The 23,165-nt window shown below is 42.0% G+C and overlaps 4 protein-coding genes and 3 non-coding genes across 10 annotated transcripts; 6 read left to right on the top strand and 1 right to left on the bottom strand.

Moving 5' to 3' along the window:
• Window positions 1-611: 611 nt before the first annotated feature.
• Window positions 612-9,696, top strand: sh3bgrl2 (SH3 domain binding glutamate-rich protein like 2). Of its 2 annotated transcripts, XM_084700112.1 has the most exons (4): window positions 612-858; window positions 5,311-5,496; window positions 6,244-6,324; window positions 7,569-9,696. In XM_084700112.1, the coding sequence occupies exons 1-4, from the start codon at window positions 814-816 to the stop codon at window positions 7,581-7,583; spliced, it is 327 nt and encodes a 108-aa protein (XP_084556238.1). In that variant the 5' UTR covers window positions 612-813; the 3' UTR covers window positions 7,584-9,696. The 2 variants fall into 2 exon arrangements, with proteins under 2 accessions (XP_084556238.1, XP_084556237.1); XM_084700111.1 differs by lacking the exon at window positions 7,569-9,696 and having other exon boundaries at window positions 6,244-6,343.
• A 1,157-nt stretch (window positions 9,697-10,853) lies between these two features.
• Window positions 10,854-12,519, bottom strand: LOC146286803 (SH3 domain-binding glutamic acid-rich-like protein 3). Its single transcript, XM_084700109.1, has 3 exons — window positions 12,343-12,519; window positions 11,834-12,001; window positions 10,854-11,015 (listed from the first exon to the last, which is right to left on the bottom strand). Exons 1-3 carry the CDS (start codon window positions 12,385-12,387, stop codon window positions 10,953-10,955), a joined length of 276 nt encoding a protein of 91 aa, XP_084556235.1. The 5' UTR covers window positions 12,388-12,519; the 3' UTR covers window positions 10,854-10,952.
• A 701-nt stretch (window positions 12,520-13,220) lies between these two features.
• rps12 (ribosomal protein S12) lies at window positions 13,221-15,368 on the top strand. The gene is made up of 6 exons (XM_084700110.1): window positions 13,221-13,329; window positions 13,454-13,500; window positions 13,880-13,996; window positions 14,208-14,310; window positions 14,656-14,757; window positions 15,279-15,368. Exons 2-6 carry the CDS (start codon window positions 13,487-13,489, stop codon window positions 15,339-15,341), a joined length of 399 nt encoding a protein of 132 aa, XP_084556236.1. The 5' UTR covers window positions 13,221-13,329; window positions 13,454-13,486; the 3' UTR covers window positions 15,342-15,368.
• Window positions 13,723-13,797, top strand: LOC146286802 (small nucleolar RNA SNORD101). The gene has a single exon (XR_014762357.1). It is a non-coding gene; the product is annotated as a small nucleolar RNA SNORD101 (small nucleolar RNA).
• Window positions 14,042-14,125, top strand: LOC146286801 (small nucleolar RNA SNORD100). Its single transcript, XR_014762362.1, has one exon. It is a non-coding gene; the product is annotated as a small nucleolar RNA SNORD100 (small nucleolar RNA).
• LOC146286800 (small nucleolar RNA SNORD100) lies at window positions 14,498-14,582 on the top strand. The gene has a single exon (XR_014762361.1). It is a non-coding gene; the product is annotated as a small nucleolar RNA SNORD100 (small nucleolar RNA).
• Window positions 15,369-16,264: 896 nt separating the features above from the next.
• On the top strand, window positions 16,265-22,111 carry LOC146286798 (leucine-rich repeat-containing protein 74A-like). 3 transcript variants are annotated; one of them, XM_084700324.1, is made up of 14 exons: window positions 16,265-16,283; window positions 16,428-16,623; window positions 16,983-17,158; window positions 17,509-17,616; window positions 17,895-17,988; window positions 18,076-18,125; window positions 18,339-18,420; window positions 18,752-18,837; window positions 18,943-19,137; window positions 19,427-19,522; window positions 19,666-19,806; window positions 20,040-20,144; window positions 20,404-20,489; window positions 21,099-22,111. In XM_084700324.1, exons 2-14 carry the CDS (start codon window positions 16,461-16,463, stop codon window positions 21,310-21,312), a joined length of 1,596 nt encoding a protein of 531 aa, XP_084556450.1. In that variant the 5' UTR covers window positions 16,265-16,283; window positions 16,428-16,460; the 3' UTR covers window positions 21,313-22,111. The 3 variants fall into 3 exon arrangements, with proteins under 3 accessions (XP_084556450.1, XP_084556449.1, XP_084556451.1); XM_084700323.1 differs by lacking the exon at window positions 16,265-16,283 and having other exon boundaries at window positions 16,294-16,623; XM_084700325.1 differs by lacking the exons at window positions 16,265-16,283; window positions 21,099-22,111 and adding an exon at window positions 20,810-20,932 and having other exon boundaries at window positions 16,294-16,623.
• Window positions 22,112-23,165: the final 1,054 nt, after the last annotated feature.

Below are 23,165 nucleotides of genomic sequence, written 5' to 3'. Positions count from 1 at the left end.
CTATACTAAGGGTACATAAACTAGTAATACTAAGCAAGTATCCCTGCTTGTCTTGTGCATAAAATGTGAATACATCCGAAATTTACCTTGGGTGGGAATTTTCTACTGTATGTTGCATTTTTACACCACTTAAGATGAACATAGCCTACATTAAATGGGTAATAATACGCCGATATTGCTCCACATACACATAGAAAATGCAGATGGACAGCTTGAATGATGCCCATGGTTTAATGTGAGGTCCAAGAAGCTCCCGTGCTATGGTCATGTGTCCGAACTTTGGCACTTTTAAATTCAGGAACATTAAATGTTAGACCATGTGAGAAGATGGTAGTACTTTTCTTCAGTTGTAAATGCTTCCCTGAACGTTTTGGGGTTGGCAGAGATTATTGTTGATATCTTGGTTTTTCTAGAAGAACTTGTCCACCGATCAAAAAAGATTAGGCCGACTCGTAGTCGATGATCAGATTAGTTATCAAAGCAAGAGTGGAATTGGGTCAGAAGAACTACATTTCCCATAATCTCCCCGGTCTGTAGTTCAGACCAATGCGAAGAGGGAATACACTGAATATTAGCAGAACGGTAACAAACCGCCGAATCCCAGTCGGAAGAGGGCGAACGACGGTCGTGGGAACAAAAATATCATGGCACAATCTAAATAATAGGACCCGCTTTGGCACGTATTAAAAAATACAACGATTAGGCTACACCAGTGGTGCAGAAAACGGAAACGCCATCCAGACTGGAATTATTAGCCAACAAAAGTACATTGTTGCAAAAATAATAATTTGACTGTTACCCGGTCGGATCGAAATGGTAATCAAGGTTTACATTGCATCCTCTTCTGGATCTGTTGCGGTAAGTGTGGATGAAGTTGCTTATAGTTTCACTGATGGAGGGGGTCGAATATGTTCTCCCGTGCCATGGTTTTATTCATCAATGATAGTTGTTTATGTAACTTCTCTGATGCGCGTCTCCCATCTTCCAAAATGTGACTTAATTGATTTCAAAATGAAACTCAGTTTTAACATACTGGGAAAATCCATTTAGCATACGTTTTGTTTTATGATGTTTTTCAGACATATTCATACCTATTCACAGATTCAAGAACTTGGCTAGCCTACTCCATATCTTTTTACACTTGAATGTAGGTTTTAAACCAGAATATTAATATTATAAGTCAATTTTTTTAAATTAATTACGCTTTAGATGTCTTCACTCAATTCACTTAAACCTGTTTGGCGAATAGCAGTTTGACTTTAGGGAATAATAATCCTTCTCAATCTACAGCATAATTTGGGATGACAGTCTACAAAACTGAAATGGCATCTATTTGATGGTGAAAGCATAGCCCAAAACGTAGACTTTTGGCCTTTTGCTACATGGTATAATGCATTTGAAGACTGATTTTAATACACACGTTTCAATGATTAACCAAGTGTATTTTTACAGTGTATGGAAAGGGTCCTTGGTAACTTACTCTGAATGCACATTTTTTACTTGATGCTCGAGCTGAAAGCTGCAAGGATTGTCCCATGCCCCTACTCTCATGCAGATGGCTTGCATTCTGGATTTAGAAAAGGATTTTCGATAGCCAAATGCTTGCCTATCCAGGAAAAATAAAGGTGCAATGAACATACACACAGTATATGTTTGTTTCTTTGTCCATTGAGGATTGAGGATGAACTATTTAACTCTGGCATAATGATAGAGATGTAAAGCGATTGGAATAGAAGCATTGGTACCCCATGTCTTGGATAATTGGTCAAATGAGAAATGAATTCAACTGACCATCTTTAGAATTGGGAATAACAACATCCAAGTGTTATTTTTAACTTTGTGAGAGACACCTCTCACACCCACGCATGCTTGAATACCCTTGGGGCCAGCTCTGATATGGCAACCCAATTGACTTTTAACAGCATTAAAGTGAATTCGAAAATGTTGTTAGAGCGGATTGATGGAAGGTGGCAGATCTCATTGGTCGAATTATTGTCAAATGGACTGATGTGTTGTTAGTAGGCTGGGGTGGGAGGGGGCAGAGTTAACTACAGGTAATATTGTATTTGAACTTATAGTGTGTGTGTGTGTGTGTGTCGGTGCTGGATATGGTGCTGGTGGTGGTGGGTAGTGCCACCCCACCCCTGTGTACCACCCCAGAGTGAGCAGCTCTTACATAAGAGGGAGAAGACTGGTGGCTCTAAAACCACCCATCCAAAAACAGGCGGGTTCCAAATGACCCACAGTTCTCCTAGCTGGACTTTGATGTTTGACCGATCACTTGACAATTGTGGAGCGACTGCCACCTCTGACAATGGTTACAATGCTGTTTCACCTTTCCATTGGTTCAAATGTTGCCTCATGGAGACACAAAGGGGATCCTAGATCTTGTACATCACATCCAGACTGTTTCACACATTCCATGATATTATGGGATGGTACATCTGTATTTGCCCGTTGTTGGTATCATACAAGTATAGTGATTGTTGACGCTACTTTCTTTATTATTTATCCTCCCTCACTCTCAATTTTTTTCACACAAGCAGACTGTAACTCGGTTGTGACCTGTTGCGTTGAGTAGAGGATTAGCTCTCTGTCTTAAACCTTCGTTAATCTCAGTAGCAGAGGTACATAACAAAACAAGTGTGCAGAGTACTCTGACAGTCTGACCTCAAACACATACAGGCACGTGCACACTTTTCATTGTATTCACACACTTATACACAGGGAGTGTTTAGTAACATTCATTCAGGAATCAAATTGATTGATGATGTTCAACAAAGTTAATCAATATGTTGACATGGCATTAGTTTTTCATGTACATTTGACACATGAATGGAAATCATCCACTAAACTTAATATTTTCCCACAATAACAGTTGTTCAGACCCCCAGCTCTCAGTTAGCACTCAAAGATGTCTGTGGCTGGAAAAGCAGCTACGGTCACTATTAGTGAATCCTTAAAACTTTGATTGCCATTAAAATGGTCTTGGGCGGAAACAATGTACAGTATATGGTGTCCCCAGTATGTGGTTGTCCCTGTACTTATTAAATAGATAGATACATAGCGTACTTATGCTATCTGATGTCAGGTTACTTTGTGTTGTCTTGTCCTAAGAATTTCAGAACCCAGTCTGACTCTGTGTTGATCTGTGCATCTGACAATAAAAGACTTAAACCTGGACTTGATCTAAATAATCAAAAGGCATACTGTTTGGGCCGTTTTATGGCTGAAGCTGTGCCTATGAAGTTGGTTACAGTGGTACCACGGGTGGCCGACAATGCTTTTCTTTACAGTGAAATTAGACAGCCAGACACTGTCTGTTAATTGTTCTGTACACTATTCATCTTCTTTACATTGTCATGCCCCCAATTGTCTGGGGTTAAAACAATGGGTCCATTGTGCCTTCACCATCCCAAACACTCATACGCACACAGTATGACTCCAGAAGACAGAATATTTTCTGTCACAGTGGGTCAAGTCGAAGCATAGCTTGTTTGAGGTTATTCTCAAGAGTCTGAGGCAGAACAGAATGAAGAACAATCCACTTATTGGATAACCCCAATAACAGAATCAAAGCAGCCAAAGAAATGGAGACAAATAGGAAGTAAATAATCATCCAAGACACATTCAAGTACTGTCTATGTTCTACAGGAGCTAGAAGAGGCTCCGATGGGCTGTTGTTGAGCACATTTGTGACACATTGTATTTCAGAATCAGAATCTGTTTTTACTGCCATGAAAGTTCACATCAACAAAGAATTTACTGTGGCAGGAAGGTGCATACAATAAACATATACGGACATTAATAAAAATAAAAAAAAGTAGAATGCATAAAAACTGACTAACTATGCACTATGTCTTGAAACCCTTGTGTCTTCTGTTAAATGACTATGTTCAAGTCTGGTTGTATGACGGGGTTAGTCGGGAAAGCAGATTTTTTAGGAGGGCTGTCTCTAGTGCTTTTCCTCCCTCTCTCATCGTGGTGACTGGGTTCGGCTGAGGCACATTGCCAAATGAGACACAGGAAGTAAGCTCCGTGTGTGTGTGTGTCTTTTAATGACCCAGTCAAAAGCGTGGGATTTTCTTTCTCCTCAACATTGTCATTAGATTGCAGTTTGGAAAACACTAACAGGGACATGTCCCGTTCCCTGTTGAGACAGTGAACTGTACCATGGGGAGTTACTCAGTCCACAAAGCACTGCAGGAACCCACAGTGTGTGTACACTGCAGCCGGTGGAACCTTTTCCACTCTCAGAAATTCTAGAAACCGTTTTTGAGTTGTGTGCTGCACCATGAATAATATGGCTAAACAACATTGAAAGCATAATGGGGCTTAAAAAGAGCGATAAATGAATGAGCTGAAAAATAGACAAGCGACAAAGGAAACCGTAACGCAGCTTTAACCAGGTGGCATGGCATATGGCCCCCATTGTATTGACGGGAAATCTGTGGCTGCTTTCCTGTTTCCTGACGTCAAATCGTCTCCAATAATCAAGAATCACCAACATCTCCATTACTGTCTGAGGGCAAGACAGACATTGCAGTCCATACACACCATGCACTCCTTATCAGGTCTTATCCACTAGTCAGATTGAGTCGTGTGTGGGTGTGTAAACCCTGCTGTCTGGCAGAGGTAGGCAGTGTCAGTTTCCTGTCTGTCGATACAGGAGTGCATAATACGCCTGACCCCTCAGTCACATGACCAGACAGGAGCGCACAGCTCCCATATACTCTCACTTCCACAAACACACTCATACGCGCACACACACTCATACGCACACACACACACACACACTCATACGCGCACACGTGCAGGGACGCCACGACAAGCTGAGGTAATCTGAGAATGCCTGTTTAGCATTTTCCACTCCATCTCATTGGCATGTGTTCAATGTATGCCTGTACAGTATCACATCAGATCGTGTGTTTGCTTTCAGGAGTGTCTTTGTAGTCTTAGTGTCCACATTCTCTGTATCTAAAGAGTTAAAGCAGGAGATGATGAGAATCACTTTAGCCTTGTTTGTCTTAAACTGAAGCCTGTGTGCAACACTCAAAGTAGTGTCATAGTTTCTGTTATAAAAGCGAATTAGTCCCAACAAGTAACGTATTGTCCGATAAACTTGTTTAGATAAAGCATTGTAAATCATAAAAAAAAAAAAACATAAAAGGTCAGTTCTTTTTAGATGTGATCCTTCACACGAGGGTTGATAATCTTTTTTTTTTGTTGCCTCAAGCCCATCTCCCTCTTTTCATCTCTTCTTCTGTCTTTATTTTGCTCTGTCTTTCTCTCCCTTTATCCTCTCTGCAGGTGAAGAAGTATCAGCAGGCTGTTGTGGGCTTCCTGGAGTCTAACCGCATCTCCTTCCAGGAAGTAGATATCACCATGCTGGAGGACCAGAGGATGTGGATGTACCGGAACATTCCCCAGGAGAAGCAGCCACGGAAGGGCAACCCTCTCCCGCCGCAGATTTTCAACGGAGACCACTACTGTGGGGTGAGAGAATCCTCATTTTGTCCATGTGTTGCAGCGGTGGTTGGCTCCCATTAACTTGTTCCGGTAACTGAAGCGTAGACCATCACACAACCCTAGTAATGGACTACCATAGCAAAACCCTAGAGATAGAAGACCAATCAACCATCCTTTTGTTTCAATGCTAACAAGAGGCCTAGTTGTGCTTAGCCACAGATGGTAGTTTACAGAACCAGCCTTGTCCCCAAGGCATAACGTCAAGATGATTTGAATGCTGTAGTCAGGGCACAAATCCATGCCTCGTTCTCACTGAAATAATTTGAATGTACTGCTTGAGTTTCTGTTTTCCTTTGTCAGCTATGTCGGCAAGGTAATTTGCCGTCTTGACTTTGAAATAGTTAAGATAAGAAAAGGATAATATGGGCAACACAATCAAATGGCCTTAGTTGAGTAAGCTAAGCAAGCTAAAGTTAGCTGTTTTCTGCTCATTTGCAGAACCCATGTGCTACACCATAATCCTGTTGTAATCTGCCTGCTCAATGACGCGGATAAGCCAGTCAACCTCTCTCTTTCTGTCTGGCCTTATGTGTTAGCTTACATAGGTAGTGGCCAGTGACACTAATGTGTGGGCTGCTACGGGCTATATATATGGTAGTATATGGTAGCAGTAGTGAAGGATATGGTAGCAGTAGTGAAGTACATGGTAGCGGTAGCGAATTCCGACTGATGGATAGTGTTATTCTGCATCCCTGTGTTTTCCCATTGTCTCAGGACTACGAAGACTTCTTCCAGTCAAAAGAGAATAATTCCGTTTTCACATTCCTGGGCCTTCATTCCCAACCCTCAGTGAAAGTAAGCCACGTACACTGACACATTCACCACTTACGTAAAAAACAGTACTTTCACATTCACACACCCACTCTTTTTTCTTTCTTTCTTTCTTTCTTTCTTTCTTTCTTTGCCACCCCCTCGCTAATCTTCCCCATTGTATAACAGTCAGCAAACATTGTGTCCTTAGTTTGCTGCATCGTCCAATATTTTCTCTTTCTGGTTGTCACTCCGCGTCTCCCTCCTGTCTCTCTCCCTTATGACTCTGACTGCCAGATCAGCACTTGTGTCCAGAGTCTACCCTCTGAAATATTCATAGTTTGTGATTTGACTACAACTTTGCAGGGTTGCAAAAGTGATTTATTAAACTGTCGTTTCAGCAGATATAAATGACTAAAACCTAAAACAATGACTTTTTTCGAGTGTCTTTGCTTGTCCCCAGGAGACCCAGTGATAAAACGTTACTATGAAAAGAGATCTAAAGAGCTTGGCGTTTGCTTTGAGGCGTGTTGGATGATCTTACTAAACTGAATTTACTCCACTGCAGCTGTGCAGTATATGATTTATCTCCTGTCAAATGTGATTAACGTCATGATATTAGACTGGATTTTTTGTTTGTTGGTGACGCTTGGTTGGAATAATAACTGACATACTCAAAAGTATGTTGCTGTAGGACGTCCGGCCAGTAGGAAACATTGCTCCTTGGATTTCATGTTGATATAAATAAACAAACAGTGGCTATGAAACTAAATGACACTAATAAGATTGTCGAGCAGACATTGCTGAATCTTGTCTTTGTCGTGATTGAATCTGCATTGAGTGATCATTAGACGAGTGATCATTAGATCACTCCTCTAATTTCCTGCTTCACTTCAGCCTCCAATGACATGCCTGTCTCCTCTCAGGAGGTTGATTGAATAGTAAATAGATACATTTCCTTACAATATGAACTGCAGACCAATCCAAACCATATTTTATCTTTATACATTTTTGGGAGGCATTGTTCTTGTTGTACTGACCTTCTTTGCTATTCTTATGGAGATACGCATGTGGTATTAACCATGTATTTACTTACATCATTTCAGTTTGAATGGATTTATCAAAAACAATAATTAAAAGTAAAAGATATTCAAGGATTAATCTTTGGATGGATGGGTGGATGGATGAATGGGTGGGTGGATGTGTGAATAGAGGGGTGGGTGGCTGATGGGCAGATGATGTGTACACAAATGTAGACCCTCAGCCTTTGACTGCATTCTTCCCTTAAGGATTCAGAGTCGTAGGAGTCCCCGTCGATGCCATGAGGAACCCTGAGGAACCCTGAAGCACTGAGGCCGATCGTCCCTCCACCACCATCACCGCCTCGTTTACCCCCTCAGTGAAAGTTCCCCACCACATCTCCTGGAGATGCCACCACGTTGCCAAACATCAGAGCCTCACTGCTTCCCATTGAAACCATTCCACCCACGCTTCCCTGATACACCTCAAGTCTAACCTGCCAGAGTGGGGCGTGGAGAGATAGGTCGAACACTTTTAGATGTCACTTCCTTGTATTTGCACAACTTCTGATAATGAAAGCGGGGTGTTTATAGTTATGTATTCTTTGTGTAACAGAACTCAAATGTAGCTCCTTTTGAATCAGTAGAAGTGTATGTAGCTGTGGTGAGTTCCCCAGTCTATGTAGCAGTATTGTGAGATCTTCAGTGTAGTATGTGGCAGTATTTCTCACATGGCTTTTGAACGGGTAGTACAACCATGCAGACAGAAAGACAACACTAATGTGGGTGTGTGCGTGTGTGTGTGCGTGTGTGTGTGTGTGCGTGTCTGTGTGCGTGTGACAGTTAAAGGTTGTTAATGAAGGCTGTGAGAAGTGAAGGAAATTGAGAGGGAGCACTTAATGCAACCTGAGACAACCTGGGGGCTAGCGTAGGTGTGTGTGTGTGTGCACGTGGGCGTGTGTGTGTCTATGGAAATTGTTTTGTGTGAAAGGATGAAGTGGTGCTCAAACTACGAGTGACCTTGGACAATTACAGCATGGTTTAAATGAAAAACAAACCTCCCTCATGTTGTTTGTTTTTATTCATTCGTCCACACTGTCAAACTTTCATGTGCAAGACCATAATAGCTGCGAAAGGATTTTTCCACCACACTGTGGTGAATGGTGTGGTGAAAAGTGGCCGTAGTGTCACAGACAGATTTGCGAGGGTGTTTCTGTTGTGTCTCTCGAAATCAAACACAAACAACAGCAGGATCCCATCTTCTATAAGTAGAGAATGGACGGGGAAAGAGACAGTCACATGATGTATGATCCTACCCCCTGGATTAAGCAGATGGACAGATGCTTTATCTTTCATTTGCAGTATGTTTTCTCTCTCTTTCTCTCGTTCTCTCTCTCTCCCCCTTTCTCTCTGTCTCTCCTCTCTCTCTCTTTCATTGTCTTTAACCTGTCACTGCATGGATTCCGTTCACCTGTGCAGTGCAGTTGCATCAACGTTTCGACAAACTGTCTTACCCCCATCCCTGTAACGCTCTCTCGTCCTTCTCTCCCCCACTTCCCTCTTTCCCCTTATTGCGCTGATTCACTCTTATTAAATTATCATGGATGGATGAACGATCATTTTGTGCTTACACATGATGGACACACACAGGCCCTGTTGGCCTTTAGAGATCATACACAAACACATGCGAAGAGACCCTTTCTGTAGCGCCATCTTGCGAATTCATGTGGAACTATATTCATGTTTAGAGTGAAAAGCAGACATTCCAAAGTAAAACTTGCTTTCACACTGTACAACAAAATGAACATTCCCTTTGCGGCATTTGCACTGTATAAGAAATAAAAGGGTACATAACAGTGGTTTGTTGATGCATGCTGTGTACTGTCTCTATAGGGTTTATGTAGGCTTACTGTATTAGATCAAATTTGCTGGACAATCTGTGTACTGTCTGTTTGGCATGCTTGCTTTGCTCTTTATTGCATGCTAACTCTGGCAGTGTATGCATACGTTTTGACATTAAAGCAACCACAAAGGCCAGACAAAAGTCTAGTAACAACCCATATTTTGACGGTGAAAAGATCAGTAACAGATGGATAAACAGTACTGTATAGGATGGCCCCTCAGACTCCTTACAGGCTCATGTCGTTTCCCCCATATTGATCAATTTCATGCTTTCAGTTCGCCAGTACCATGATGTGGGTCTGGCAAACACAGATTTCAGGTTATTTTACCCTCGACAATCACCACAAAGTATATGTTCTGCCTGCCGGTACCTGCTGTTGATAAAAGTGACACACCCTGATGTAAAGAAGGATTCAAAAAATATTTTGGTTATACTTTTCACATGTTTTTTAATGGGATTATTTATGTTGTCAAATTTGACCAATAAAACTTTATTTTAAACAGAATGATTTTTTTATGTAGTCTGAAGTCATAATGGTTCATTTTTATCAGGGACTTAGTGTGCTAGGGCTACCATTTTTGCACATGGACATTTAATGTAAATGTAATGACCTCAAATTACCCTAAAACCATTCTGAATTGTCAGATTTAATTCAGCTAATGCTACTATCAATTCATGTAATATCTTTTAGTTGTATTAAAAGAAGCAAAGTCATCTAAACATGGTTTGTACAAGTTTCCTCATTGCATCCAAACTATGTAGCTCACCGAGTTACCTAATTCAGCTAGCCATTGTAAATACAGGACTGTAGATGTAGCTACATAGTCGCCCTACCCTCTAAGCCAACAAGGAACAACCGAAAGAAGTAGCAACTCTTTGTTTATGAGGAGACAGCCAGAGCTGAATCCTGATGACTGGACACCTCTACACGAGACACATCTAAGTGACATCACTTAGATGTGTCGTACTGGGGGGAGACAACACTGACGAGGAGCACAAAAGGCTCAGGAATGAAAACCAGTTTATCCCAGTTTACTCATCTACTGGGAATGAGTACAGAATCAGTAACGCTGAAATAGAACACGATGGTAACCACGGCAATTCAAAGAATCAGCCCGTACAGCTCAGGCACCGGTCATCTGGTACAGTAAGTGTCCTTCCAATTGTGGCATATTCTCATTTCTCTCCACTTTCTCCTGTCACCTTCCCAGTGTTTGACACCATGATTGGAGTTATCTCTTTTCTCATGGACAGATTAAGCTCCAGTGTCCAGCTTTGTAAAGGATCTGTCCTTCTGTTCCTCCCCTTTCATCTGTTTCTCAGGGCCTTCGTATTTTTGCAGATATTCCATCTATTCATGGTATGAGGAAAGCTCTGCGTCCCCACTGTGATTGTTTGATCACAAGGAGTGGCGATAGGATTTGTCATCTTAAAGGTATACAAACAAGCTGGTTTGAATGTAAAGTTAGAAAGATCTTAGTGTACATGTTACCAGGTTGTCAACATTGGGATGTGTGTCTTTTTGCCACACGACGATCTATTTGCATCAAACACAAAAGTCAAAATCTTTGTGGATGTTATTGTATTCCTCCATGTCACATGTCCATTCCAACCTTGGTGTCTCCCACAAGAAAGACATACCGAAGTTAAACAACTTTGTATGTATTTATTACTTAATATGTATTGTGTTATCATTTATAAAACAAACATTTCAAATAAGACAATGTTGGTGAGCGTGTTTCTTTTCTTGGTTAGAGCTTGAGGAAGGCCTCTACTGTCTCATCTTCCAGTGCAGTGTCAAACATACTGTAGTCCTATTGGATGTGTGAGAGAGAGAGAGACAGACAGAGAGAGAGAGGGAGACAGGGGATTAACTTTAAAAGGCAGGTGCTCAAAGACTTGCATGTTGTTGCTAGAAGTAGGTAGAGACAGTATGAAGTGGGTCTTTGCATTAAACCAATTCAAAATGACAAGGCATAATCTAAAAGTTGTTCTGAGATGCTGACTGACTCCAGTGCAAATAAATAGAAATGGGAGTTCCCAGATAAACAAAGGCTTGCGACGATAACCAGCCAGACCGCACATTCAGCACATTTTTTCACCCCCCGGCGTTCATATATGTCGATAACTTAATGAGAAAGGTGTGTCATGTTGTGACATTCCAGCACTGTCTGAGCGAGAATTTATTGTCTCTGCTTGGTATTGTGAATTGGTTGGAGGAGGGTGTGTTATGTGTGTGAGAGTATGCGTCATTATCTGTGTGTACATTTGGGGCACCAGAATAGGTGTGTGTACGTGTAATTGTTGTGCACGTGTTTGCATACGCATCCAAACGGATATATAAGGTCGACCAGGATGTCCAGTAACAGCACCATGATTTAAAATAGACATGTGACGTGAATCAATTCACTGGCGATACGTCACAATCACACACAACTATTATTTGCAATGAACTATTAAGAAGCACTAAGTTTGATTCAGAAAAGGTGGGCGTCAGTTTATGCATGTCGTCTGTCTGTCTATTTGTCTGTCTATTTGTCTGTCAGCTGTGAGCACAGCACAGGATAACGCTGAAAGCCAAACCGTAGCTTTACCAGTGGCGCAGAAGTTACAGGGGTCTAAGAGGACTCACCCCACAGTAGGTGTCTCCATGAAAGATCTGCGGGGGCAGGGAAGTCGGGTTGTTTGTCTTCTTCCTCATCTCGTCCTTGATTTCAGAACTCTGGGAGATGTCCAGGGTCTTGTATGCGATCTTCTTAGAGTCCAGGTATGAGAAGATCTTGCTCTGCTGCTTCTTCACCTGAGGTAAAGGTTCATGGGAGATTTTCGGCCAAGCATTGAGTACAGGTGTGGATCGAAACTTGGGGTTTGTGTATCTCTGGGCCGACTTTTTCAGTATACTCCCTAGGCCCCAGAAGCAAACACCACATTCAACAACCACATATCGCAGTAAACTAAACAGAGGTTTTAAGGTCAAACAAAAAGTAAAACCTAACAAACCAGAGCTGCAAAAGCACTTAAGTCTATTATCAAGAATGTTATCACACCACAGTATAGACGAGAAGCATTGTCGCAGATCAAACAAATTGTGTCCATATTGGCCATGTCTCTGGGAAAAGAATAAAGCAAGAAAACACATACCTCTCTTGAGCTGCTGACACTGGTGTAATACACTAGGATAGACATGATAATTGTGCAAGAAAGTATCACTAATGCCAAGAAGACGAGTGTGCAAGTATTTGTGCTTAGGTAGAAGTGGAAAGTGGTGCTCTGTATCAGTGAAGTAATGTGGGTAGCTAAAGTGTAAAGCAGGTTTTGGCACACCAGCAGAGTGAGCATGCAGGTTTAGACATGGTTTGCCTGGTGGCCACACCTTTCTGTCTGCCTGCCATTCCTGTTGGTTTTCATGGATCAGCTGGCCTGTCTCATATTGACACATACACACACACACATACGTGAACACACTCAGGTGATAGCTTTCTTTCTATCTTTCTTTCTCTGTCTGTTTCTCTCACACAAACACTCACATGTTGTTGCTCTCTCTCTCTCTCTCTCTCTCTCTCTCTCACACACACACTCACACACACACACACACACACACACACACACACACACACACACACACACACACACACACACACACACACACACACACTTAGCATGAGGTAGACTACTTGGAAGAATTGTCTGGGGTAGGCCAGACAAATGTTTACAATTTACCTTCTATAGAGCACACAGCCAAAGTTAATGACCCACTAACAGGTAAATATCTCGCAACAGTTTATTCTTGTTCATTTGTCAATTCTTGGAAATAGCGCATCCTTGCGGCCCTAAATTAAGTAGGCTAAGGGGTCCTAAAATGAACATGAATGTAAGATAATATCAATTCAATTACTATTTATTGTAAATATATGTTAAAACAATACTTTGTAATTATCAGAGCCATATAACAATCTTTATATATGGGTCTGGTAATTATATAGAGCTACTACATTTACGCAAAACTATCTCATTATCTGACAGGCATATTTGTTGCCGGTATTTCTGTTTGTATGGGTCCTTTCGGTCTTAAATGAATGTCGCTACCGTATGACGTCCTCTTTACCCGCTGTCCGAGAGGAGGTTTGGGTGGGTTCCTACAGCACCTAATCAAATCTACGCGATTTTTGTAACATCCTTTGATATAATGTCACAAAAACGACCGTGTTATCATGAACAACAATTTATTTTTTGTGTTTCGTCTTTATTTCAGAAGTTTAGGTTCATCATCCATCGCTAATTTACAATGGCCGAGGAAGGGTGAGCATGACTCTTTTGATTATACATCGATGGCTATCTACCTTACACCACGTTATGTGGCTAAAGTTAATCTAGCTGTTAAGTTTCAGTATGTTAAACGTTAAGTAGTTGGATACCGGGACTTGGTTTTGTGTAGTAAGACTTAGTTCCAGATCAGTAATGTTTATATAGTCAGCGAATCCATGTGCACCGGGTTAACTAGCACACTTAAACATGTTCGGCGTATGAATGATGACTTACTTTCTTTAGTCGGATACCCCTTCACTCTCCATGAGTGAGACTCCTTGTCTGACACGCCTAAGGATAACCTCTTTACTCCCCCACACGCGTGATCCAGGATTTAGCATGCACGCTGACAATTCTCTCGTTGCTCCTCCAGCGTCGCAGCCGGAGGTGTGATGGATGTCAACACCGCACTCCCAGAAGTGCTCAAGACCGCACTCATCCACGATGGTCTGGCTCGCGGTATTCGCGAGGCAGCCAAGGCACTGGACAAGTGAGCAGCCTGACTTTTTTTTTACCCAAGTTAAACTTGTTTTATAGTATCAGTGATGCTAGTTTGGCTCCCTCTACTGAATCCCGTGAGGAGAATCGCCATCGTTACCCAATAAATGTCTGAGATACTATGATGCGCCTTATTAAAGCAGATGATGTATTTTTTTTTGTGACCTGTTGGTGTAGTTTCTAACAATGGGTCCCCTCCTCAGGCGCCAGGCTCATCTCTGCGTCCTTGCGGCCAACTGTGATGAGCCCATGTACGTGAAGCTGGTGGAAGCCCTTTGTGCCGAGCATCAGATCAACCTCATCAAGGTAAATTAATTATGGGTGTCTTTCTGGTCTAAGGGATGTTAGGCGCATAAAAATGGGGCTTGATTTTGATTATTGAATTCTAACAACAAAGTACGCATAGATCCATTTGCACTTCTGCTGCTGAAATCGATGTTGCACTGTCTGCTGTTTTGGGACATTGGGATTTTCTATGAGAAGGTTTTAGTTCTGTATCAGTGATGATTATTTTGGCTCCCTCTACTGAATATTATGAGGATACTGCCATCGTTACCCAATTCATTGTCTGAGATACAGATGACTTGTAAAATTTGACTTTACTACTTTAAATGATTTTTCTCAAGAATTTTCTCACTTGTCTTGGACCAGGTTGATGACAACAAGAAGCTTGGCGAATGGGTCGGTCTTTGCAAGATTGACCGCGAGGGCAAACCCCGTAAGGTTGTGGGCTGCAGCTGTGTCGTGATAAAGGTACATTTCTCGCCCTAAGAGCTGGGACACTCGTGGTATCAAGTTTATTTGATCTTGGGACTATTTCATGGTTAATGTTCAACCTGTTTATCTAACTGTCAGATTTGGCGTAGAAGGGTTGTTGAGTGAGTTAAGTCACAGATCAGGGGGGGGGGTGGGAGATCAGGGGGGGTGGGAGATCACCTCCCTTGAGGGCAGTTGAGTTTGTGTTGCCAGTCGAGTGCAGGTGCTGGCTGTCCGTGCCAGCAGCTGCTGTTGATTAACACTTGGCAAGATTGTAAGCCAGAGTACGAGCCCCGCCACCCATCACTGGTGTCTGGGGTCCCAAATAATGGCTACATTGACTAATTGATAAGAACTGACCTTTACCTGAGATTGAATTTCCCATTTGAGTGTTGTTGTTTTTTTATTGATATAATGGCATGAAGGTGTTTCATCTTAGACTAAGTGTTCAGCTTCTGCAGTGTATCACCGTGTTTATCACCGAGGACAATATTAATGTCATTTCCTCTTGTGTGCAGGACTATGGCAAGGAGTCTCAAGCCAAGGATGTCATTGAGGAGTACTTCAAAGCCAAGAAATGAGGTGTCAATAAAGTTTTTGGAAAAGCATCTGCTGTTTGTCATGTTTTAGTCAAGTGTATTGGTGTTTGGAACCTGACCTGTATTTGAGGTGTCCTGTAAGTTGGGTCAGTAGAGCAAAAGGTAAAGCATAGAGCACATCAAGAGGTGGGCTCCTCCTGTCAGCAACATCCAAGAGTCCCTTCCTGTACATTTTATATAATCCACATCTCGCCACCATTTTGTCTTTGGGGGGGAAAAGGGTAAGTGTAGTCAGAGCTGTGGCTCTGCTGGGAACCATCCCTCAGGTTGATTTTGCCCAACAAATGTCCCAGCCTTGAAGTGAATACTGAAAATTCAAGTGACCTAAGAGCCAGCTGCAATTTAATGCAGGGAAATGTTTCTGTGCAATACCTGGTATGTAAGTGCTATGATCAATATGTACCAAAAAACCAACATCAAACGTCTGCAGGATCAGAAAGGTAAGTTGATTCTGGTCAGAAGTCAAAGTAAGCTTTTTGTGGGACAGCATTGATGTTGTGGATCAAGAAATGGAAGGAAACGACATAAAAATGGCAGTAAAATATTCCCTTTTGATTTGATTGACCAAATCATGAAAAATAAAAATTACAAGCAAATTAAGAAAGGGTTGTGTTTGGTCGTCGGTATTACAGTAACATTAACTGCATGTTACACAGGCAGAACTGTAGGCTATCTAGTAGTATTTCCCACCAGGGGTGCTGTGTAAAAGTCCAACTAATTTTCCTTGTCGTTGGATGAGATGAGTCGACTGACATTAGTGGGCACTCAGGGTGGGGGGGAGGTGTGGAGTAGACTTTTAACACATGTAAAAGAAAAGGCTTTTGTGATGCTTCAATATGGTTCTATTGTTTCATTGTTACTCAATAACTTGCGTTCCAAAATGATTTAGAACTACTTGTCACTATCTACCTAGAAACTACCTAGGTATCACAGCTTTAAAATTGACATTTTAGTGATTTTTCATAGTTTCATACCAATTTATACTATTGATTTACATTTGCATGCAAATTCATTTAGTTCCACGTGTTGGCTTACCAACCCTAAGTCCCTGTGGTTGCTTGTTTTCAGTGAGGTTTCAGGAAGGTTCTGAAGGTCAGTGCAATGTCTGACGACGAGGAGGTACAAACCAGTGAGGGAGAAGAGGAGACAACAGCACCATCAGACCTGTCCCCAGAGGTCACGGAGCAGGAGGACAGCCCTGCTTCAACCCAAGTGGAGGAGATCGACAGTGATGCTGAATGGGACACTGACCTGGAACCTGATGGTACCATGAAACTGACACATTCCATGAAACTAAGTGCATTTATAATTGAATGTAACTGTCAATATATGATACCATAGAAGACCAGCCTGTAAACCAAGTGGTGATCTTGTAAATTTAAATATGTTCCTTCTGGACACTTGTTTTGTCTTAAGCATTGTTACGCTAAGATAGCTTGACTTAATTTATGAGTAGATCCTATAGGATAGCAAAAATACAATTAATCAAAAAATGCAATTTCCTCCAACTTAAATCAACACAACATTTTACTCTGTGGAATGATGAACTGTAAGGTACAGTCAGAGCCCTTGAACCAAGCTTATTTTAACTGCCCTCAACCTCTATCTTCTTCTCTTCTTCAGATACAGACCAGAGGGCCAGACGGGTCACTCCCACTGAGCTCTACCTCCAGGCCTGCCAGCTGTGTGGTGCGGTGCCTGCCTCCTTCTACATGCGCCGGCTGGGCAACTCCACCCTCAAAATGAACCACCATGGCTTGGGACCCCTGGGGGCCAAAGCCCTGGCTATCGCCCTGGTGGTAGGGGGCCACTAGAACATTTAAGCTAATGGGGTTTGGGTTCCTTCTCGCATGGAAAATGCCACTGAGTGGCATGTTAAATTAGTGATAAAGGTACAAGTGGACTAAGCTGTGGTCATCTGATTGGTAGAAGGTATTTAATGGCCAGTACTTGGGGCAGTAAAATGTTTAGTTCGATAAAAAAATAAAACAAAAGTGTATACTGTACATAACTGGATATATAAGTAGATATAACTGGTAGGATGATCATGGTTTCATTTCCTGAGATCAACCTAAGCTACAGCAACCTTATCCGAGCTTTCAGCGTTGGTTGGACTGGTTGCCAAAGTGACCTTGTTGTGTCCTTCCAGTCTGACCTTGATGTCATCCATCTGGAGCTGGAGGATAACTTCCTGCAGGCAGAGGGAACACACTACCTCATGGAGATGCTGAATGAGAACTTCACCATCCAGAGTGTGGTAACATGCCTTTACATTGTTTTACACATTCATATTGGGGGACGAAATAGAAAGCATTTAATTTTCCCAGTATTCATCCTGCATACTAGGCATTTGTTATACACTTTGGATATTGATTTGAATAATCAACATGAATGAAATTAACTACATTGTTCTCAGGTTGGTTATGTTTAGAAGTCAATAGGTTTTTGTGTAATGCAGTCATCTTTATTTACTCCACTAGATGGCAACAAATATGTCAGTATGCTCTAACAATGTATTAAAATTCATTGTTCCAGAATCTGTCCAACAACCATCTTCAGTCAAAGGGAGTTAAATGCATTACCAAATTGCTGGCAGAAAATGTTTCCATCAAATCACTGAAAATGTCAGGTGAGTTGATAATAAGTGCAAGATCTGGACTAAAACTTAAAAACTGAAGAATGATTCCTCAAGCTATCGCTCCTCCCTGCACACCAGGAAACGGGTTTGTAGATGAAGATGCCAGAACATTTGCAGAAGCTTTTGCTGTGAGTCAATTTTAGTGTTGCAGCACTTATAAACACTGTAGACACTAGCGTGGCTATACACCTCTGTAAGTTATTTTCCATTTTAAATCAGCACAAAAGGAAGTTTCCTCTCAGATTGAGCCACTTATTGATTGATATCAGAGGATTCAAACTAATTTCAAGCTCATACCCAATTGTTAAGTAACCACCCTGCTACAATTTATTTCTCACTAGAACAACTACAGGGTGAAGGAATTGGTCCTGAGTCACAACCAGTTGTGTGAAAAGGGAGGACATTATCTTGGACAGATGTTGGGTAAGATGGCTGCTCACTGTGGTCCAGAGTAACATCTGTTTGTAATGGTTTCCTCTCAAATACATAATTGCTTGCTCAATTCAGTTTCTAAATGAGTATGACAATTTGTTTGGTTTACCTCACGTTTCCATTTACCAAATGGATCCCTCCACCAATGCCACAAAGTAAATCATGTCATGTTACAGAAAATAGAATAGATGCTAGGAGAGGTGGTCACGCTGCTTAATACATCACAACTCAAAGCCCATGTCCATATATACATTCTGTGGACAGCAATTTGTGGCGATTTCAGTTACTGGATTTCAGTTTTTTGATGAAAGTTGTCTCTCAGGCAACAATGAGGGAATAGAGACACTGGACCTGAGCTGGAACCACCTGAGGATGAGTGGAGCTGTGGCCCTGTGTGCTGGTCTGAAGGTAAGACACCAACACTCATGCCTGCTCAAACACTGAGGTTCCTCAGTCACTTGCCTGCTGCTCTCCTCACATTTGACCTTTGACCCCACCCCCCCTCTGCTCCAGGTGAACATGACCCTGAAGCAGCTGGACTTGTCCTACAACGGCTTTGGCAATGTCGGGGCCCAAGCTCTGGGCGAGGCCTTGCACCACAACAACACTCTGGTGCTGCTGGATGTCAGCAGCAACCGCATCAGCGACGAGGGCACTCGGGTGCTCTTCCAGGGCCTCGCCGCCAACGACAGCCTCAGGGTCTTACGGGTGGGTGGGTGGGTGGGTGGGTCTGGACTGACATGGGTGGCTGGGTCATTTGGTGTGGGTGGAGGGAACCACAGCATGAGTTGGATTGTGGAATGTGGAAAGGCCTAGCTGACAGTATTGTCTCAATACCTGAAACTGATGTGTGATTGGATGGGATAATAGAATTACAATTGCGAGTATTTCATTGTAATATCAGGAAGGTGAGAGCTTTGTGTGTTTCAGAACTCTTTCGATTTCACATAGTTTTTTTTCTCCCCCCTCCATGATTGTATGTTTTCCCCCTCTGAAGATGGCTTCTAATCCCATAACAAAAGTTGGAGCTTTGGCTTTGCTCACCTCCATGAAGAACAACCCCAAATCAGCCCTGGAGGAGGTTAACATCTCAGTGAGCACATTCCCTTTCATTTCTGTACCGGGAAGTTGATTTGTGTGTCTGTGCAATGCCCATATTGTGTGTGTGTGGGTGATGGTACTATGAACTACACGTGTTCCTGTGTGCACACATGCACTGTATTTGTGTGTGTGTAGACTGTGCTGGTGAATGAGCAGTTTGTGGAGCTGCTAGACACGATCCTTCAGGACCACTCCACTCTGGTGGTCCAGTACCAGGGAGTGAGTGGATCCATTACCAGGAATAAGAAGCCCTCAGATGCCCTCAACATCTTCCAGGTCAGGGTTGTGTTCACATTAAAGACTTATTTGCTTTTAGCCCTCCGTTTTAACACAATGCACACACCAAAAGCTTTGACTTCTAAAGACTAGTTTCTAAGCTTGGTAGTGAGACTGAAGCTGACATCGCCATCCATTTGGCGTGATGCTATTTAAAATGAATCAAACTAATAAAAACAACTGATATCTAAATATAAACAATAGATTATCCCCATGAAATGTGTATTTTGTAGGGCTACCTGGATGAGAGGAAGGAAAGTTTTATGGATTTCTTCCAGACGTTGGATAAGGAGGGAACAATGCAGGTGTCTGACTCGGACTTTAGGAAAGCTGCACAGGTATGAAACTGTAATCCATAAACCACACACTTCTATAATAAAAGCACAACTAATTGGTTTGATGGGTTCCACATACGTTGTCCTTCATTGTTGATGGACCTATAGACGGTTCTTACGTACTTGTGTACGCAAAGAATTGTGCAACATTGCAATAGGACCTTTCACGTCAAAGTCGTGGCATAAAATCAAAAGACTGCTGAACAGAGGTTATGGTTCATTACAATGATCGCATGTTTTACCATTCTGTCATGTCTTACAGCAAGCTGGCATACTTCTGGATAAGCACCAGCTCGAGTGGTTGATCCAAAACTTTGATATGGAATGCACCGGCAAAATCAATTATAGGTGAGTCTGATGGTGAAAGTGCATTTCCCAATGGAACATGACTGAGCTATGGAAGATATAGTACAAAAGTGTTGTCTGAAGAGAGATTAATGACTGTTCAGAGATTATAATTTTTTAGGGCCGGCCCTAGGGTTTTTGGGGCTATTAACAAAAATAGTGTATGGGGCCCAATGTAATTTATTTATTCATTTTTACAAAAGTTTTTTATCTTTGCCCGACCCAATCGCAGAGCCCTAAACAAATGTTTAGTTTGTTTTTTGTGTCGGGCCAGCCTTGACTGCCGCAAACACAACTGTGTCCCCATCCTTTCTGTTATTCAGTCAGTTTGCTGAGCAGCCATCTTAGTTAGGCGTGCGGCAGTGGGACACTGGGGGAGTGAAGGAGCTGCCTGGATACTTTTGGAGGGAGACAAAAGATAACCTAAATAAACCCCAGTGAAAAGCCTCAGGTGTAGCGTGTATTGTTTCACGCCATTGCCCAATATCCCCAGAAATGATCGCCGAATCACTGCGATCCAGGCTCTGAGCACAAACACTTGAGAGCGGCCCCATATCCCGGCTGACCCAATTTCCCCACCCATGAATACTTTGACCTTTCACCCCCACCCAGCTGCAGGACCGCATCGTCTCTGCCGGCAGCGCCAAGGGGGGACTGTATCTCCGCGTCGCCATTCTACCCTCCAGAATTAATCTTCTGGTATGACAACAAAACACAAACGAGGAAGAAAGGAAGGAGACCTTGCCGGTTCCATATCAAAGGCGGCGTAAGGGGAGGAAGAATAGCGCCAGATGCAGCCAGCCGTTCACGTTGGCTTGCTTTGTGAGACAAACCGTAAAAAGAAATTGACAAGCCTTGAATATGCATGCAGAGCATTACTTATGCAAGCACTGCAATAGAGCGGCAGTGAGGGGATGTTGCCGATTGAGTCTCAAAGTGTGTTTATGACGGGAGAGACTTATGAGGACTCCGCTATAGGTTGTCAGTTAGGGATGAAGTTCACTAAATCAGCAGATGAGCAGGTGTCGACCTTGGTCTCACCTTCTGGTAATCAAACTTAGCTATCGCCCATTTACGCCTTGAGGATTTACAAGCTGGTCACAGATGGACACAAGGTTTTATTTTAGTCCTCTGTACTTTCCAAGTAAGGAACAATAGACACATATAACCTATGAGGATCACCTGTGTAAAATGTGACCCAATCATGAAATTAACTACACAACCTAAATGAACACTTAATTACACGACTGTATCATTCTCTCTAGTTGACCCACACTATTCAGTGTCATTACATAAGCTACAGTTGCTGAAGTCCTTCTGGCTGTGTGCTTATCATGATGTTTGATGTGGCATCTGGGTGTTTTCAGTTGTAATAATGGTTGGAGTGTTGCCACTTTTTCATAAAGTGCTTTTATCCCATTGATTTGGTCCATTTGCTGTTGGACTGCCATATGAGAAATCAGGTTCAAAGGCGTTTGTCCCCTTTCCAAAATGTATTATTTGGAAATTGTTCTCCATCCTTATTCAAACTTACTGGTAATCAAAATGCAGTCTGTATTGTAGCAAATCATACAGAAGTCTCATATAAAATCAAAGTCCGAAATGGTGTGCATAATTGTGAAATTAATTTGTGGTGTAAGATTCAAACAAGTGCTCATACTTTACATTCATATCATTCCAGGTTGACGGTTTGAGAGATGAGAAAAAAGATTTAAACAGAATTTCTAAGTATCATTGGATCATTTGTCAGCAAAGGGTCATTATGGACCAAAACATATATTTGTATTTAATCAAACGTTCTTGTTAGGGACATGAGTTATGGCAGCCATGGTATAATCAGGAAATACCTTTTCCATTTTTAAATCTTGGGTCCACAACACCCAGCCAATTACCAATGTTTTATTTACAATTTGAGATGTCATATTACCGTGGGCCATTAATATGTTCCCTAATATTCCATTGGTTGGGACAAAATGCTATCATCTCAAAGTTATGACTTAGTGTTTGATCAAAATCTTAAACTCACACCACTAAGATCACCCTAAACTGGACTAAGCTTGTTACAAAAAAAACCAGAATAATTTAGGTAAATGATCCCTCTGATGTGGTTTAATAAAAACAAATATCTATTTGCCTATTTCTAATGGAATATCTTTCATCTGAATGAAAACAAAGACTTGAAGGCTCCATCTTATTGAACGAACTAATTGGTTATTCACATGTTGGGCCAAATTTTCAAGACGAAAACAAAAAACACCCAACAAATAAACCCCCTCAGATATCTATGCACCTTGCAGCGCACGCACCAAATTAGCATTATCTCGATAGCGCTAATGGAATCTTGAGTGGCAATAAAAGTAAATAATTAAATTAAAGAACCCTTGTTATTGTTCAGTGTATTCATGCCCATTAGGACCCCCTGTATTCTTATGTTAATCTAATGTTCAGGGTGTCTTTTTTGTGTTCTCATAATGAATCCCATGTTTTTGCTCCAAATGGTGTTGTTCAGACATTTGTGTAGGTGCTGGCAGAGAAACAAAGACGGACATTAGCACCCATTGTACCCCATGATTATTAAAGTAAACAGAAAGAGTGGAGGGGTTTGTACGCAGCTGCACGCACTCCAGGCAGTATCTGTGGAGTGGGTGGAAGGGCCAAGCAACCCTTAAGACTCTGTTC

This window comes from Hypomesus nipponensis, chromosome 6 (genome assembly GCF_054491055.1).
Source record: "Hypomesus nipponensis isolate SF chromosome 6, ASM5449105v1, whole genome shotgun sequence".
Taxonomy (NCBI): domain Eukaryota; kingdom Metazoa; phylum Chordata; class Actinopteri; order Osmeriformes; family Osmeridae; genus Hypomesus; species Hypomesus nipponensis.
This window is presented reverse-complemented; position numbering and strand designations above follow the sequence as displayed.

Bases quoted from the DNA above. Each gene is read 5' to 3' on its own strand.
- sh3bgrl2 (XM_084700111.1), top strand. From the start codon at position 814: ATGGTAATCAAGGTTTACATTGCATCCTCTTCTGGATCTGTTGCG. The intron at 859-5,310 runs GTAAGTGTGGAT...TCCTCTCTGCAG, and splicing joins CCTCTTCTGGATCTGTTGCG to GTGAAGAAGTATCAGCAGGC. The intron at 5,497-6,243 runs GTGAGAGAATCC...CCATTGTCTCAG, and splicing joins ACGGAGACCACTACTGTGGG to GACTACGAAGACTTCTTCCA.
- LOC146286803 (XM_084700109.1), bottom strand. From the start codon at position 12,387: ATGTCTATCCTAGTGTATTACACCAGTGTCAGCAGCTCAAGAGAG. The intron at 12,002-12,342 runs GTATGTGTTTTC...CCTTTACCTCAG, and splicing joins GTGTCAGCAGCTCAAGAGAG to GTGAAGAAGCAGCAGAGCAA. The intron at 11,016-11,833 runs GTGAGTCCTCTT...CACATCCAATAG, and splicing joins ATGGAGACACCTACTGTGGG to GACTACAGTATGTTTGACAC.
- rps12 (XM_084700110.1), top strand. The intron at 13,997-14,207 runs GTGAGCAGCCTG...TCCCCTCCTCAG, and splicing joins GCAGCCAAGGCACTGGACAA to GCGCCAGGCTCATCTCTGCG. The intron at 14,311-14,655 runs GTAAATTAATTA...GTCTTGGACCAG, and splicing joins ATCAGATCAACCTCATCAAG to GTTGATGACAACAAGAAGCT.
- LOC146286798 (XM_084700324.1), top strand. From the start codon at position 16,461: ATGTCTGACGACGAGGAGGTACAAACCAGTGAGGGAGAAGAGGAGACA. The intron at 17,989-18,075 runs GTGAGTTGATAA...CCTGCACACCAG, and splicing joins CAAATCACTGAAAATGTCAG to GAAACGGGTTTGTAGATGAA. The intron at 20,145-20,403 runs GTATGAAACTGT...CATGTCTTACAG, and splicing joins ACTTTAGGAAAGCTGCACAG to CAAGCTGGCATACTTCTGGA.